This window comes from Bidens hawaiensis, unplaced genomic scaffold (genome assembly GCF_021521415.1).
Source record: "Bidens hawaiensis isolate Kalapana, Puna unplaced genomic scaffold, B.hawaiensis_p1.1 tig00018743_1, whole genome shotgun sequence".
NCBI classification, from domain to species: Eukaryota; Viridiplantae; Streptophyta; class Magnoliopsida; order Asterales; family Asteraceae; genus Bidens; species Bidens hawaiensis.
Genome location: NW_027492837.1, coordinates 336562 through 352504, shown reverse-complemented (window position 1 = coordinate 352504; position 15943 = coordinate 336562). Strand labels below are relative to the sequence as shown.

Here is a 15943-nt window from a genome sequence, read left to right as displayed (position 1 = left end):
AGGTAATTAATCTATGTGTTGTGTGTAAGGCTCCGTTCCCGGTAGCCCTACTTTAGCGTCGGATTTACTCATAAACACAGTTCTACAAATCAGAGTTTATTAAAACTTTTGCGGAAACGTTAACTAAAATCATTTGTTACAAAACATTAAATCTTTTCTTTAAAACCAACTTAAAACATCACATTTTAAACACCATTTCTTCCGTCTTCGGATGCCAGCAGTTCAATCCATGCCACGTGTCATACTCATGCTAGTTCTTTAATTTGCTCACCTGCGTGCATACTAAAAGTCAGCTACGCTGAGTGAGTTCTAGTTAATCAAGCAACTTGTCATACAACCACTATAGGCATTTATATACGTGTCCCAAGGCACATAGTCCACTATCTAACATGTTACTGCTTAACCACTTAACTACCCCTACAGCTTAGCCACTTAATTACCCCTACGGCTTAGCCACTTAATTACTCCTACACCTTAGCCACTTATGCCACTTTGCCACTTTAATAACAAATAACGTTATGCCACTTTGCCACTTTAATAACGAATAACGTTATGCCACTTTGCCACTTTGACACTCTTACTAGACCCCTATCCACTTCTATCACACTCTACTGCAACTTGTTTACAACACACTTTATATCATTCTATCATTTACATAGTACGCAAGTCACATAATAGCAAACATACACACTAATAACCACTTGACAGTCACTAACCTTGGTGATGCGTGCAATATCCGAAGATCGTTCACGCACCGGAAAGTATTATATTAGTTACTTGTATAACATCTATAGCATACACTTACCACTTAAGGTAAGTGTATTCACACTTCACATCGAGTATGCACACAGCCCCGAAAACATAACAAGGAAATGGGGCTAGAAACTCACCTAACTCTGCTTCTTTCTCTGATAGTTAATCCATTCTTCAATTGAGCTCGGCTGTCTGTATAAGTTACACGTATCAATACTCATCTGATCTAATCTAGTGGTCTAGCATAACTTTTCTCTTACTTGGATTTTAAGCGAACTTAATCATTACACGAACTTAAGCATTAAGCGAAGTTAATTAGTAGGCGAACTTGTATAGCGAACTTAAGCATTAAGCGAAGTTAATTAGTAGGCGAACTTGTAAAGCGAACTTATACGGCAAGCGAAGTTAATTAGCGGAGAAGTTTTACAGCAACGAACTTATACAACAGCGAACTTATACAGCAAGCGAAGTTATTCAACAAGCGAAGTTATACAGTAAGCTTGCTGTAGTGAGCTGCTGCTGCCAGGGTTCGTTACATTCATTTTTATCATCAAGGTTGCAACTTTATATTTCGTCTAGACCCGATCTTCCCTCGTTTTAAGTTTCAAGACTATACGTTAATAGAAATGTAAACTTTAAGATCAAAACATACCTTTGATGTTTATATTCGAATCACTCGAATAGATTAAAACCATATCAAACGGACTCGGATTCGAGTGATTCAAGTGGCCACGGAATCGTCTCGCCTCGATATACAAACCCATCAGCTCACCTCCGCCGGAAACAGCAGCTACAGTCACCGGACAAGCTGAACAGTGGCCGGAATCGTCATTATTGAGCTGCTACGGTTTTGATAATAAAAATCAGACTTCCCGACCTCTGATCGAAGATCTGATCGGTGGAAAGCTTCATTTATATGCCATTGACACTCAGTTAAAATTTGAGACCGATCCGACGGCTATATCTCCGGGAATCATTGTGTCTTTGTGGGTGGTTTTCTCAAAAACGGGAATTGAGTTAAGTGTGTGTTTTGATGGTGTAGGCTATGGTGTGGAGATGTATGAAAATGGAAAGGATTAGGGTTTAAGGGGTATTTATACTCCCTTAAGCCCATTGACCTAAGGTCCATCTTCCCTTCTTAGTCCATAATTAATTCCATCTAATTAGTCTACTTGAACCATCTTTGTTATTTTATTATTTCCTTAACCACTTAAGTAAACTTTGTCTACTATACGAAAATAATATATACAATATTATTATTAAATTTTGGGATGTTACATTGTGTTCGTCTTAAGTCAGTAATCAAAAACCCTAACATCAATTATGTAAACACGAAGTGGATTAACGAATTATAAAACCTAGGGTTCATAATCAATTTTGGGCGTTTATTAGTATTGTATTTTATGGCTCATTTCTAGTTTAAAACCAAATTCGCAGCTTGGCTCAACTGGCTTGTTAGGTGTGTGTTAAATACGTGAGAGCCGGCCAGGCGCGGGTTCGAGCCCTAGCCAGCACGTTCTTGTTTTTAAATGTTATTTTTTTATAATTAGTTATTAATTAAATCCTTATAAATCGATTTAAATGCCAAATAAACTTTATTTTTACGAATCCGACACGTCTAGTTTTACGTAGCTTGTTATGAACAATTTTATGAATCGTTGGTGTCTGTGTGTATATATATATAAATTTTCTTTTTCTTTTCTTTTGTTTTCAAATAAAAGGTATAAAACTAATAAACACGTTAAGTACAAATTTATCAAGCATTCATAAACTAACTTTCGTTAGGGACTTAAAATGCATATTCGCCTAAATATTATTATTATAATTATTTAACTTATTTAGTGATTTTCTTATATATTAAATATTTAAATATTGGATTGTATTTATTCAAATATTACAAGTGTATCTCATATTTAATTAAATTATTTTATTTTAATTATTAATCTAATTATAGATGTATCCCAATATTGTTATAAGTATATTTTATACTAAATCTATATATTTTAACTTATTTCATTAGTATATTTGGTACAAGTACAAACAATGGTATTTTTATAAAAATAATCGTTTTATAAATATATGATGAACAATAATAATAATCTTTGCAATAATAATCCATGTAGAAATTAATCGTTCAATCAATAATAGTCTAACCACAACACTTAACTCAAATCACATCGAAATCTTAAATCATTAAATTATGTTATATCTCTTATAATTAATTTATATTATTATTTTTTAACTAGGAATCCTTGTCGGTATACCCCGAAGGGTTCATCTTTCTCACATCGTCACTTATATTTCGTTCATCCGATCAGGTGAGTAATCACTCCCCTATTTTACTTGTTTTCAAATGTTTTGGGACACTTGCGTACCATTTATCGTATTATTTATCTTATTATTTCTCAAAAGGAAATTGTGATCTTTGTGCTGTGTATCAATTGAATGATTGCATGTTACTTGCTATTTGCTTACTTGCTTGCTTGAATCGCATTCGGAGAGGTCCAACATAATCTCATTATAGTATGATTATACGACCGTCGTAGTGGCCAGAGCCCGATCGCATTGGCAATGGTTTCACCGACACCTCATTTTTGGTAACCAATGCCCATTCGCATGGCAACGGTTTAGCCCTTTCTTTATGGTTGATTGTTTATATGTATGTGCTATGGTTTAATTGTTTATACTCACAGATAACAGTTTTGCCTATTTTTATTCACTTATATCATTATATATTATTACCATTTTTGTTTGTCTCAAAACTGGTAATCTACTCACTCAACATGTGTTGTTGACAAACATATATTTTGTACGCATTTGCAGGTTATAGATTTGGATTGCTTATCAAACTGAAGCTCACATAGAGATGACTTTAGGATAAAACATATACAAGAATAGTTGGTTTTGTATTTGTAATTTTCTTTATTTTTGTTGTATATGAATGTTGTTTGATAATAAATAAATTAATTAGATATTGTCGCTTTATAATTTCATGATAGTAACCTTGTGAGCTGTGACAATCAGTTCACACCCCAGCATTTCCGCCGTAGGTTGGGGTGTGACAATGGTGTATGGTTTATTTCTGAGTTGATGCCTGATGTTACTGATCAATGGCAGATCAGTGTTATGGTGTCCCGTTTATGGACGACTTACAACCCTGTGTCAGGCCGTCTTTTGTCTTGTGATCTAATATTGTCAGACGAATGTGTAAGTCACCCTGTTTAGCCTATACATAACCCCGTTACAAAAATCGTATATTATATTACCAACCCTCCATTTTACTTCCTTTCAGGATTCTGCAATTCATGCTCGAATTCCATCTTATCTGATAAATCAATTTAATAATCGTTTGGTGGAGGGTCAATTGTATCGCCTACATCGATTTGTCATTCTTCCTTATGCGTCATCATATCGTCCATTGCGTCGGGATGACTTTATCCAGTTTACACATGACACGTCAATTAGTCTCTCCCATATGCATCCGCGTTTGTTTAAACGCTATGTGTTTGAGTTAACACCATTCAGCGTCATGCCGTCACGTGTTAATGAGACCACCTATTTAAGAGGTTTTTTACGTTGTATCTTTAAAATTGAATTTTCTTTCATGAGTAACTTTTGTTTACATGTAGATGTTATTGGTGTTCTGCGTGAATGGGGTTGTGTTGAGACTGAACTACAGTCATCAAAATCACGTAATACAGAATTAAGAAGGATTGTTCTGGCTAATGAAGCGTAAGTTTTTTTATTACCTTTTTTGTGGGAACTGCTTGTGTTATTTTATTTTTTAACGATATCGTTAAATGTATAGTTCCGTGGATGTCAATGTTACTTTGTGGGGCCCGCTTGCGCACAAGTACAGTGATGATGAAATGAGGAGTTATGCAGCAACTACGGTGGTTATCGTTTTGACGTGTTGCAAGGTCCAGATATTTAAACGTATGTTTATATAATCCGTTTGATATATGAATCTATCTGTTTTAGATACATGGTAATTAAACAATTTTTACCTTCTTGTAGGTGTTCCGTGCTTGGTATCAACGGCCTCATCTCAGTTATATGTTAATCCACAAATACCAAATCGTGATGTCTTCAAGGCCATGTGCATTGTTACCATTGTTAATCCTCCTTAACTACCTCAAACACTTTTTTTTGTTATCTATTTAAGATTTTTATTTTTTTTTTCAGGTTACCAGTTCCTGTTTTGTTTAGGTCATATGTGCAAGCAACTGAAGACTCTGCTGTAAATAGTGTTGTTGATCTTAACAGATATTTACAAGGAGATGTGTCTGAGGTACTATTTATTTTTATTAGTAAAAAAGATAAAGTTTCTATACTGTCTTGATTCAATTTTTTTTTTACATAAAATTTAGATTACGGGCACAACATACAATGTTGGTGCGACGATAGTTGACGTAGATTTGTTTAACGATTGGAAGTATGTTCAATGTTCTATATGTCGCAAGAAAGTTCAGTTTGTTAGCGCTGCGTACTATTGTTCGAACTGTGAAAACAATGTGTCTTCTCCACGTCATGGGTAAGTTTTATATGCATAATTATTGTGCATCAGCCTTTTTTTATTTCACATTACACTTCCACAGTTACAGGTTGGTTGTTCGTTTTCTTGATACATATGATGATATTTCATGTGTCATGTTCGATGAAGTTTCCTGGGTACTTCTTGGCATAAGTGCAGATGACTTGGTTGCTAAGAATATAGCAGAGGTTTGTTATTGATGTTTAAGCAAATATACTTTTGTTTTTATGCTGGCTTATTATGTTTAACTATATGTGTGTGTATACATTTGTGGGTATACAAATGTATCTTCTATGTATATTTATTATTTGTTTGTATACTAAAATATAGATTTATTATGTACTTTTGTAGGCTGGGGATGATAAATTTTGGGTTCACAATTTTTTGCTTGATGCTTTATGTGCCCTGAGTGTCGTATTTTAAGATTAGGATTACTGGTTATAATGTGGCACCTAACAATTCACGAGAGTTTTCTGTGTCAAAGTACATTTGTGATATGCAGTTGGGATGCCAGAAAACTGCATCCCCGTCTGTTGCTTCAAATTCGCTTCCTTTGGATTATTCGTATGAAGATATTGAGAAGATGAGTTGGGGCAGCAATTGAAGCCGATGAGGTGTTCGTAGATGCTGATGCTATTTAAGCAGTGAGTTGTGTTTTATATTTGAAGTAAACTGTTTTGGTTATGTTTGTTAATTTTTGGTCATTTTGTAACTTTATTTAGGCGAACATCTTTATTAACTTTGAATGTGATTAATTTTGTAAAACCCTAATCCGAAATGATATCTTTCGGATGTTCTGAATTACCAATGATGTAAAAACAATTTTTGTTTTGTTATTAGTAAATTAATTCGTGTCGGGTTGTGTACTTTGTTGGAAATGGATGCTGCTACTCTCTAATTTGCTATTGAAGTAGTAGGTTTGACTTTCCCGTGAAACCATAACTCCCAAAATGTGTTGGAAAGTAACCAAACCGTCACTTTTCTAAGTTGATATGCCCGTCCACCGGACGGGTCAACTACTAGTTTGCATGGGTTGTGTATAATGGAATGTTAGCAGTGTGTTCATCAAGTTAATTAACCTAATTCGAACCAATTTAGGCACGTATAGAACTTGGGCCTACATGGGGCATGTAGACTTTGAGGATCTAAATTGACCATATTTAAACATGTGACGGTTGTAAACGCAAAATCATGGACTGGGGGCTTTGTGGACAATTGTTGGGACTAAAACAAGCTGTTTCGAGCACTTCTAAACACTATGATTCCATCTCAATTCATGTTTTCATCATCTGAATCAACATTACAAGATACCATGATGATGAGCGACTATACGTCTTTGTAATCACCTCTAGGTGGATGGTTGGTTTGTATAAAACTTAAACCTTGTTTGTTCTAGTTATTTGGATTATTTTTAATTGTTTGAAAACTACTTGTGGTTTGATTTATTTAAATGAATTATTCTTGTTATCTTGCATGTTGTGCATTTTCTAACTAAGGAGGTAATTAGCATTTATAATTTGGTGATTAGATTATATGAGTTAGTTTTAAAAACATGTGTTAAGTTATCATCTGAATTAATCATTTATAAGACCATGTATATATCGGGAGCTATCTAGTTAAACATGTTTGGGTGAATCATTGCATTGGAAATCCGGATGTGGTTACATTTTCTTTAAATTGAAAGTTTATTACAATCAGGTTCATTGCTTTATAATTTACACCAATTATAAAACATAATTTGTTTAAGTACTTAGTTAACTTAGGTAATAAACTAATTCTACCCGTCAATTTCTTATGAAGACGACTTTACTTGCATGTACTAATACATGTGATTAAGACATCCTATTTAACTTGTTTTTTACTTAACCACAACACCAAGATCAAAATGAATTTTTTTTAAGGTATCCATAATGCTAACATATACATTCTTAAGAAATAAAATTATCTTTATTAATAATAAAAAACTTAGGATGTTACAAAATATTATAGTATTGTAGTTAATCAAAATCAAAACACAAGAAATTATCGATTCTCGTCAATTGAATGTAAGGAACACGAAGATCAAAACAAAGTGTTAATCTAAATCAAAAAAGTACATTCGTATGAACGCATAATTAAGAGAAAACGAAGAAGAGAACATGCGTAATTAAGAGCATCAACAGTTGAAGACGAATGCTTAATTTATCAATGACCACCTACACCAATTTTAAAACGTGGCATTAAAATGTTCCAACACCTGTCAAGCAAAATTTGCAAAAAAAGAAAAAAAGGATATTAATATGTGTATATAATCAACCTGGTTTGAGGCTCGTGTAATACACAAGTTGTTCTTGATTAAAATACAATATTTAATAAATAATCAGTATACAAGACACAATAAACCTGTAAACACTATTAATAAAGTCGTCGTACTATAGTCTTTAAAACAATTTTAAAGTAAAAGATAATTATAAATATCAAATACTGGAAAAAATAAGAAAGTAAATATTAAATTAACAAATTTGAAGTATAAATGGTAAGAATGATAACTATTATTTTACTATTATAAATTTGTTAAAAAGGTGAGGTTTAATGTAGGAGTGACAAGTGGCAAAACTTGTAGCCTTTTATTAGAGAGTATAGATATAGATATTGTTTGACGTTGATCTTATTTGTTCATAAATACTAGTCGCCAGAACTCATTTCGTATCATATTCGTTCGATTTGTAAGTATAACTTGGATAAGTAACATCCTGCCTCTCGTATCACCAATATTGTTCGATTTTCCCTCGATGGATGACCCATCCAGGAACTCGTGGATTTGTTTTTTGTTGTCCCGGTAAAGACTTCCCAAGTGGTCACCCATCATAGTACTATTTCCACCTAAGCACGCTTAACTGTGGAGTTTTCTTGTGCTCCACGGCCATCTAAGCCCAAAACGCGTTGATGATTTTAAGAGGCGGGGCCATTACTTATGAACCAAAGATCTCTACTGTCCACGACCCTTGTGGGATTTTCCTAGGGTGTACAATTGGTCCGTGTTAAACTTCTCTGAATTTTCTATATCGTTACAATCACCCCCCTTAGAGACTTATCGTCCTCGATGAGGTTTACCCGACCACCCCGAATGGATCAGGAGTGGCTTTAATACCATTTAAAACATCCTGCCTCTCGTATCACCTATAGTGTCCTCTTTGCCTCCGATGGATAGAATATCCAGGAACTCACAGATTTGTTTTTGATTACCCCGGTAGAGACTTACCATATGGTCACTCATCCTAGTACTAATTCCACCTGAGCACACTTTACTGTGGAGCTCTCCTCTCGTCCACTAGCGTTAAGCCCAAAATGCGTTGATGATTTAAGAGGAGGGGTCATTACATATGAACCAATGATCACTCAATGTCCACAACCGATGTGAGATTTGCCTAGGGTGTACAATTAGTCCATGCTAATCTTCCCTGAAGTTTCTATATCGTTACAATCACCCCCCTTAGGGACTCATCGTCCTCGATGAGGTTTTCCCCACCATCCCGAATGGATCAGGAGTGGCGCTGATACCATTTGTAACATCCCGCCTCCCGTATCACTAATATTGTCCACTTTTCCCCCGATGTATGACCCATCCAACAAAACTAACGGATTTGTTTTTGGTTGCCTCGGTAGAGACTTCCGAGGTGGTCACCCATCCTAGTACTATTTCCACCTGAGCACGCTTACCTGTGGAGTTTTCATGTGCTCCACATCCAACTAAGCTCAAAGCGCGTTTATGATATTTTAGTTATGAACCAATGACCTCTCCTGTCCACGGCCGATGTTAGATTTGCGTAGGGTGTACAATTGGTCCATGTTACTCTTCTCTGAAATTTCTGTATCGTTACAGGATGTGTATTTATACAATACTAATGACTTATCTTATTGTGTGACTAGGGGTATTGACGTATGTTGTTTTGATGGTGTCATGTTGGTGGTCGATTGTTGGTCATAACCGGTCCCACAATTTTTATGCGCTGGAATCGATGGTTGAGAGATCTACTAAACTGATGATTTACCACAAATATATTCGTAGGATATTTAGGTCGATGATCTCTCGAAAAAGCAATCGAAAAATCGATTGCTTTCAGGATGAGGGGATGAATGCTCCTGAATTGATTTAGTACTTGCGATGATAATGGATTAAAACGTCTAATGTTCGTTAATCACTTGTCAAATTTTTAGTCGGTTGTTTCAAACTTTCAATGGTTTAGATGAAAACTTAACACTAATGTAATGTCTAATGTTTAGTTTTGGTTCTTTAAGTATCAGAAAGTACACTATCGATCACAAGTTATGTCGTAATATAACACAAATGATCCTTAACATGGATAGATTTTAACCTAGTATGCATGAATGACCAAAATATATGTCATAATATAACACAAATGATCCTTAACATGGATGGATTTTAACCTAGTATGCATGAATGACCAAAATACCCTTAGCATTTTAAATAGAAAATAAAGAAATTACATTGTTACATTAATTTTATTTGTTTAGTCTTTTATAAAGGGTAAAATAGACATTTCACACTCACTTAATGAATAAAGTTAACGTCTTAACGATCATCCATGGCATGGACTGTTATTGTTATGAAAAATGAACCATAGAAAACAAATGAGTAATAAGTTGTAAACTTTAAGGAGCAAGTTTGCAATTAGTGAACTCTGGGTTCAAACATGCAAGAATTATAAACCATAAGGCTAACCAATCAATAAATTCCTTTTCTAAATAAACAAATTAAACATCACAAACCTGCAAAATTATGAAAAATTGACTTACTAGCCTTATTGACTTATGCTTTCATATAAAGTGTTTAGGACTTACTTGTTTGCCCCACGTTACGTGGTTCTAATATACCCCTTTTTGTTTGATAAAATTATCAACATTTTTATTGTTGATTTTTGAATACTTTTTGAGTATTTTGCAGTATTTCTGCTCTTTCAATGATTTTTGACATTTTTTAATATTTGAAACTAAAGCAAGAAATAATTTTTCATTGTGACCAATCAATAACAGGCTCGTGTATGACTGACTGTTAGGATTTTTTGCCTTCATTGATATGACTTATTTGGAGTCGGTAACCGCTTCATAAGAGTGTAACTACTAGCATAGGCAGGTATTTAAGTTTATATCACTATGATATTTACTCATTTGTCAAGCCTATCTACACATCAAGAAATGATCTTGTTGGCTTTTGATCTACTCTTTTCATGTGCTAGGATCACTAAAGACCATTTCTTATCATTTTCAAAAGGTCCGATCAATTTCTCAAATTTTTTTGATATTTTAATATTATCCGACTCCCTCTAAGCAGGAGCTCCCTCTAAACAAGAGAATATTTTTAGATATTTTTTTGATTTTCTTTATAAAAGATAAATTAAATAATGTAAAATACTTTTGGTTAGTCAAATGACTCATTTTTTATTTTCTTAACAAAGGTAAAATCTTTCTGGTGAGTTAAAGTTAACTCCTTTTCTCCCTCTAAAATTGAGACATATTTAAAAAATATTTACAATTTTATATATAAAAAGATAGATAGGTTGTTTTAATCAAAATTGATCGATGGCTTTAGTGAAAAGGTCAACAAAGCTGTTGTCAGATGGACTATTTTAAGCATGCATTATCACATCATATAACAAAGTTGAAGAGATTCAAACCGATGCCCAGCAGCTGATGTTGGATCCATCACTAAGGAGAAGCGCTCGACAAGTTGTGGTTGATCCAATTGAACAAGGTTGACATTGTTGAAGCACAAAGTATGAAACATTTCCCTTTCCTTGAAGTTTGTCATCCCATGTCACTTATGAAAGACTCGAATCTGCTATCAAATGGTTTAGCATCAAATAGCATGGTTCGTCTCCCATCATATGTCGGGTGCAACCACTATCTAAGTACCGAATACTCTTGATAGTCCTCCTTGATTGACCCTACATGCAGTAAGCGTTTAAATAGACATGGGTTCCCGAGACTTAGTTGTCTCGGGAAAGTCGACCATAAATCGACAAACTTGATTTTATTTCTTGAAAACAATTTATTTCTTGGCGACTCATCGCTTGAAGAACAGTCCTTAAGAATCCAAGCACAAACTTGTTCCTTGATTTTGGCAATTTTGGACTTTTGTTTTGTAAATTTTAAAACTGTTTTTGGTGAATCCTTTTCTCAGTCTTAGGATCCTTTTTGATTTTATGCTTTTTTGTTTTTCAAAATGGTTTTCTCTTGCGTTTTACTTTATTGACTTTGGATCTCACATCCATTTCACTGGCTTCACTATCGGCTTGATCAGTCCTTGAATCTGGGCTACTAAAAGCACCTTTTGGGGACTGACTAAGCCGCTTTTGAATATCAAGTTGCTGCTTTGAACCAGTGCTTGGAATGTCTTGCAAGGTGAGAAGAATGACCACAGACAAAACAACACTTTCTCCTAGGAGCACTATAGAACTCATCAGAACTATAAAATGGTTGGTGTGGTGGGAAAGGTGATCCATGGAAAGGAACATGATTATAAAACACATTTGGTGATTGACCCCGATCATCAAAGAAATTAGTGTAATATGAATTAACAAAATTTTGTTGATAATGACCATAGTAGTTGTTATCAAAACAATTGTATGACTGAGGATTTTGTGATTGATTAGTTGTTTGAGAAAATGATCTTTTATTTGGTGGCACATATTTACATGAAGTACTCGGTTGATTATCATTTTCAAACACTTTTCTTTTACTAGAATTATCCTTAGTCTCACAACTTGATGATGAACAACTTGATATGTTCACCTCAACAGGCCTTTCCACCGACCCACTTTCTTCTACAGAAGTTGCTGAAGAAGATGAACTACCATTAGGACTAACTGTAGGAACATCTGAATCAACAGTCTCGGGAGCAGCAGGAACGAATGTCTTTGAAATTGGCACATGACCAATACCATAGACCATTTCTTCCTCTGGTGGTGAGTTAAAATCAAAGTGAGGAAGGCTAGTATAGTTATCATTAAAAGGCGGTGGTACAGCAGAACTATCAGTCTATTCCAGTCTTTATTCTTAACTCCATTTGTGACCCAATTAATTTATTTAGCTTTTCAGAAGCTAACTCAAAGTTTTCTATGGAAACTTTTCTTTGGGTTAATTCAATCTCTAATTTGGCAATCTTAGCGTTTAGCTCAACTACGTGATTTTCATGAAGTTTGGCCAAATTAGTAGCAATAGTAACTTTTTCCCCAAGATTTGCCATGTCATTACCATGAGTGTTGATCCTAGTAGTATAAATCTTTGCAGCCTTTTTAAGATCATCATTCTGAACTTTAATGCTATGAATTTGTTCTAAGTTTTTAGCATTATGATTTCAATAGTTTAAGACTTTATCTATGGAAGCTTGTGAGCAAAGTTTGTGTATCTCGGGAATGAGAGAGGCAAGTGTAGGTATTCCAGCAGTGGAGCTTGACGAGGTGCTTGCTTGACTACTTCCACCTGTAGCACACTCGGGGATGATAGGACTTGCTTGACTGCTCACACCCGCATCACGTGTCTCATCCTTATTTTCTTTTGACTGATTGTTTATTCGAAGTTTGGCATTCATTGATTCAAAAGACTTGATGGTAGAAGTCAACTCTGAGAGTGTTAAGGTATCCAGGTTTGTCGTTCTCCTGATGGTAATCACACTGCTATTCCATGCGTGAGGCATTGAATCCAACAACTTCATGTTGATCTCAGAAAACTCAGGGATGATACCGACACTTCTCAATTTAGTAACGAGTGACTCAAATATGTTGATGAGAGAGGCGACTGATTCTCCTAGAGTATGTTTAAACATGTTGAAATCTTCTTTTAACATGTCCTTTTGACCTTCCCTCATGTTGAGACTTCCTTCAAGCTTAGAATTGCAAACATGTGTCACAAACAAACTCCTCCTTAAATTACTCGTTGTCTCCCCCTCGGCCAGCCGAAACGCGTAAACAGTTGGCCGAAAAATATGTCAACAAAATTTGAGAGAAGAGTACACAATACACTAGAAATATCCGAGGAAATTTTCGTTTAAGAATTTTTTTTCGATTTTCCCGCCAAAAAAATCACCGAAAATTATCGAAAAAAAATATTTTCGCCAAAATTTTCAGGAATGAAGTCTCACTTATGAGGAGTAATCAGGAAAAAATTTGTTAAGAAAAATTTTCCCGCCAGATTATTTTTTTTAAATACTCTTGAAAACTAAGTGTAATGTATGCGAGTGGAATGTTGTATTCGAGTGAAATGATGTACGCGAATGAGGATTGTAATCGAGTGAGCCGATGTATGCGAATCAACGACTTTGTATGCGAATGATGAAGTGTAATTGAATGATGAAGTGTATGAGAGTGGGATTGTGTTCGAATTGAGTGAATGTAAGCGAGTTGAGGAATGTATTCGAACAGGCCAAGGTAAACGAGTAAAGATATTGCATTCGAATGAGAAAGTGTAATATCGAATGGGATCAGTGTATTCGAGTGTAAGGAGTGGAATCGAAAGGATGGATTGTATGCGAACACAACAATTGTAATCGAATGGGAATGAATTCGAGTTAACAGATTGTAATCGAACAAGGGTTGTATGCGAGTCAAGAATTTGTATTCGAGTAAAACAGTTGTAATCGAAACCCAATGTATTCAAATCCCACTGACCACTCAATTGTATTCGAAATAACCAGTTGTAATCGAACGACCTTTTGTATGCGAGTGTGAGGTGTCAGCGAATAAGAGAAAGCAATCGAGTGAGGAAATGTAAGCGAGTGGTGATTGTAATCGAGCCGGAATGTATGCTAATGGGTTTGATGTATTCAAGTTACAAATTGTAATCGAATGAATGAAATGTATGCGACTTGGGAGTGTAATCGGATGTGGGAATGTGTGCGAGATTGGCAATGTATGCGAGTTATAGAATGTATGTGAGTTAGGCTAATGCTTGGGGTGGGCTAAGATGTCTGCTAATTGGGTGATTTTATGCGTTGGAAATTGTAATTGAGTCTTGAATAGTAATCGAGTAACAAGATTGTAAGCTAGTGAGTATGGTGAGTGACCAAGGATTGTAAGCTAATGAGAACCATGTATTCGAGTTTATAAATGGCAGTTCACCAACCATCTTTCTCACCACCTTTCTGAAGCATACCCAAAAGCATGTTTATCCCAACTTTTCAAGCAACTAATTACATGCAACAACACAAACATAATCTTTTGAGATTCACGCACCACAAACACAAACTTTTCACCAAAACTTTATCATCTTTAACATGAACACACTAAATTTCTTGAACCTTTGAAGAACACAAGAACACGAGAACCACTTATTTTCTCGAAAAATCTGTCTTTTCACACACAAGACCAAAATCCAAGGTTGTGACCCAAGATCTACAACTAGTAGAGCCTGAAAGCTCTGATACCAATTGTAGGTCCCGTCACCGGATCAAACAACAAAACAAACTAAGTACTAGTTGTTCTTGGATCAACCTCACAACTAGTTGACGGAAACAACTAGTTGGAACGAGATCTCGGATCTTGTGAGTGTGTGAGAGAGGCCTGAAAGTTAAGGAGTGGGTGAGGGGTTAGAGAGAGTTTGGAAGTCATTGACACAATTGTTTGCAAAGGGTTACTATTCACAAGGTTGTGGAGAAATGGGTTAAGTGACCCTTTATATAGGGTCCCCATTTCTCCAACTTTAACATTTTGTTCAAACAAAATAAACGTACTGAGGTACGTATTACACCGACTCTAAGAAAATATAAAGACATACACAATCCTATAACTAATATAGAATATTGGCCCTACAATAAATGTATTCACAAGTTCATCTTGAAACCAATCCAAACTTCTTTACACTAAACCTAACAAAAGAATTTCAAATAAATTGACACGCATACCACAAATATTGCCACCGTTCAAGTGTGAACTAGTGCCAAATGAACCCATGAATACATTCTCCCAAGAAGTAAAAGATGGTAGTATTTGTGATAGGGTTGTTAATTGCTACAACATTCTAGCTTGGGTTGGCTTTAGTGTAAACAAGTTTAGGTCAGTTTTATGATGAACCAATGAACAATCAGTTATAAATAAGTTATTGTACTAGACAATAACGTTTTGCTTAGAAGATTTATTTCTGATTTATAACTGACTGAGATCATAGATCTAATTTCATACATAAAAATCTTTCAGCGCTGTTAATATACTTAACATAAAATCTGTTTAGTTATTTAGTTTGCCTGATTTACAACGATTACCAACACGAGAACTCTAAATTAGCTTCTAAATTTTCTGACGTTAGGTGAGCTTTATGTAATTAAACCAAGATTCACAACCGGTAATTATCCAAATTTGCCCTGTACGTAATATAACGCAATTGCCAGTTTCCGAAACCCTCTCTCCGACCTCCTTCCAATGTTTTGTCAACGCACCTGTCTAAAGATCGTCGGTTCGCTCAAATCCACTGTCTTCAAAAGTCGATTTGGGACATCTACAGTCGGTTCAGAGATAGCCGGAAGTCGATTCGAACCCTCTGTCAGACTATCCACGTAATTAATTCTATCAAAATATCACACCAATAATAATTTAATAATCAAAATATATTTTCCCCTAATTCTTCTTCTTCACAAACCCTATCATACATACATATCCATACATC

General features: G+C 35.0%; 1 protein-coding gene across 1 annotated transcript; it reads left to right on the top strand.

Annotated features, from left to right (window-relative positions):
* The first annotated feature begins 4282 nt into the window (after positions 1–4282).
* Positions 4283–5891, top strand: LOC143556787 (replication protein A 70 kDa DNA-binding subunit B-like). Its single transcript, XM_077046029.1, has 8 exons — positions 4283–4319; positions 4383–4485; positions 4562–4689; positions 4771–4852; positions 4939–5044; positions 5124–5287; positions 5352–5475; positions 5712–5891. Exons 1-8 carry the CDS (start codon positions 4283–4285, stop codon positions 5889–5891), a joined length of 924 nt encoding a protein of 307 aa, XP_076902144.1.
* Positions 5892–15943: the final 10052 nt, after the last annotated feature.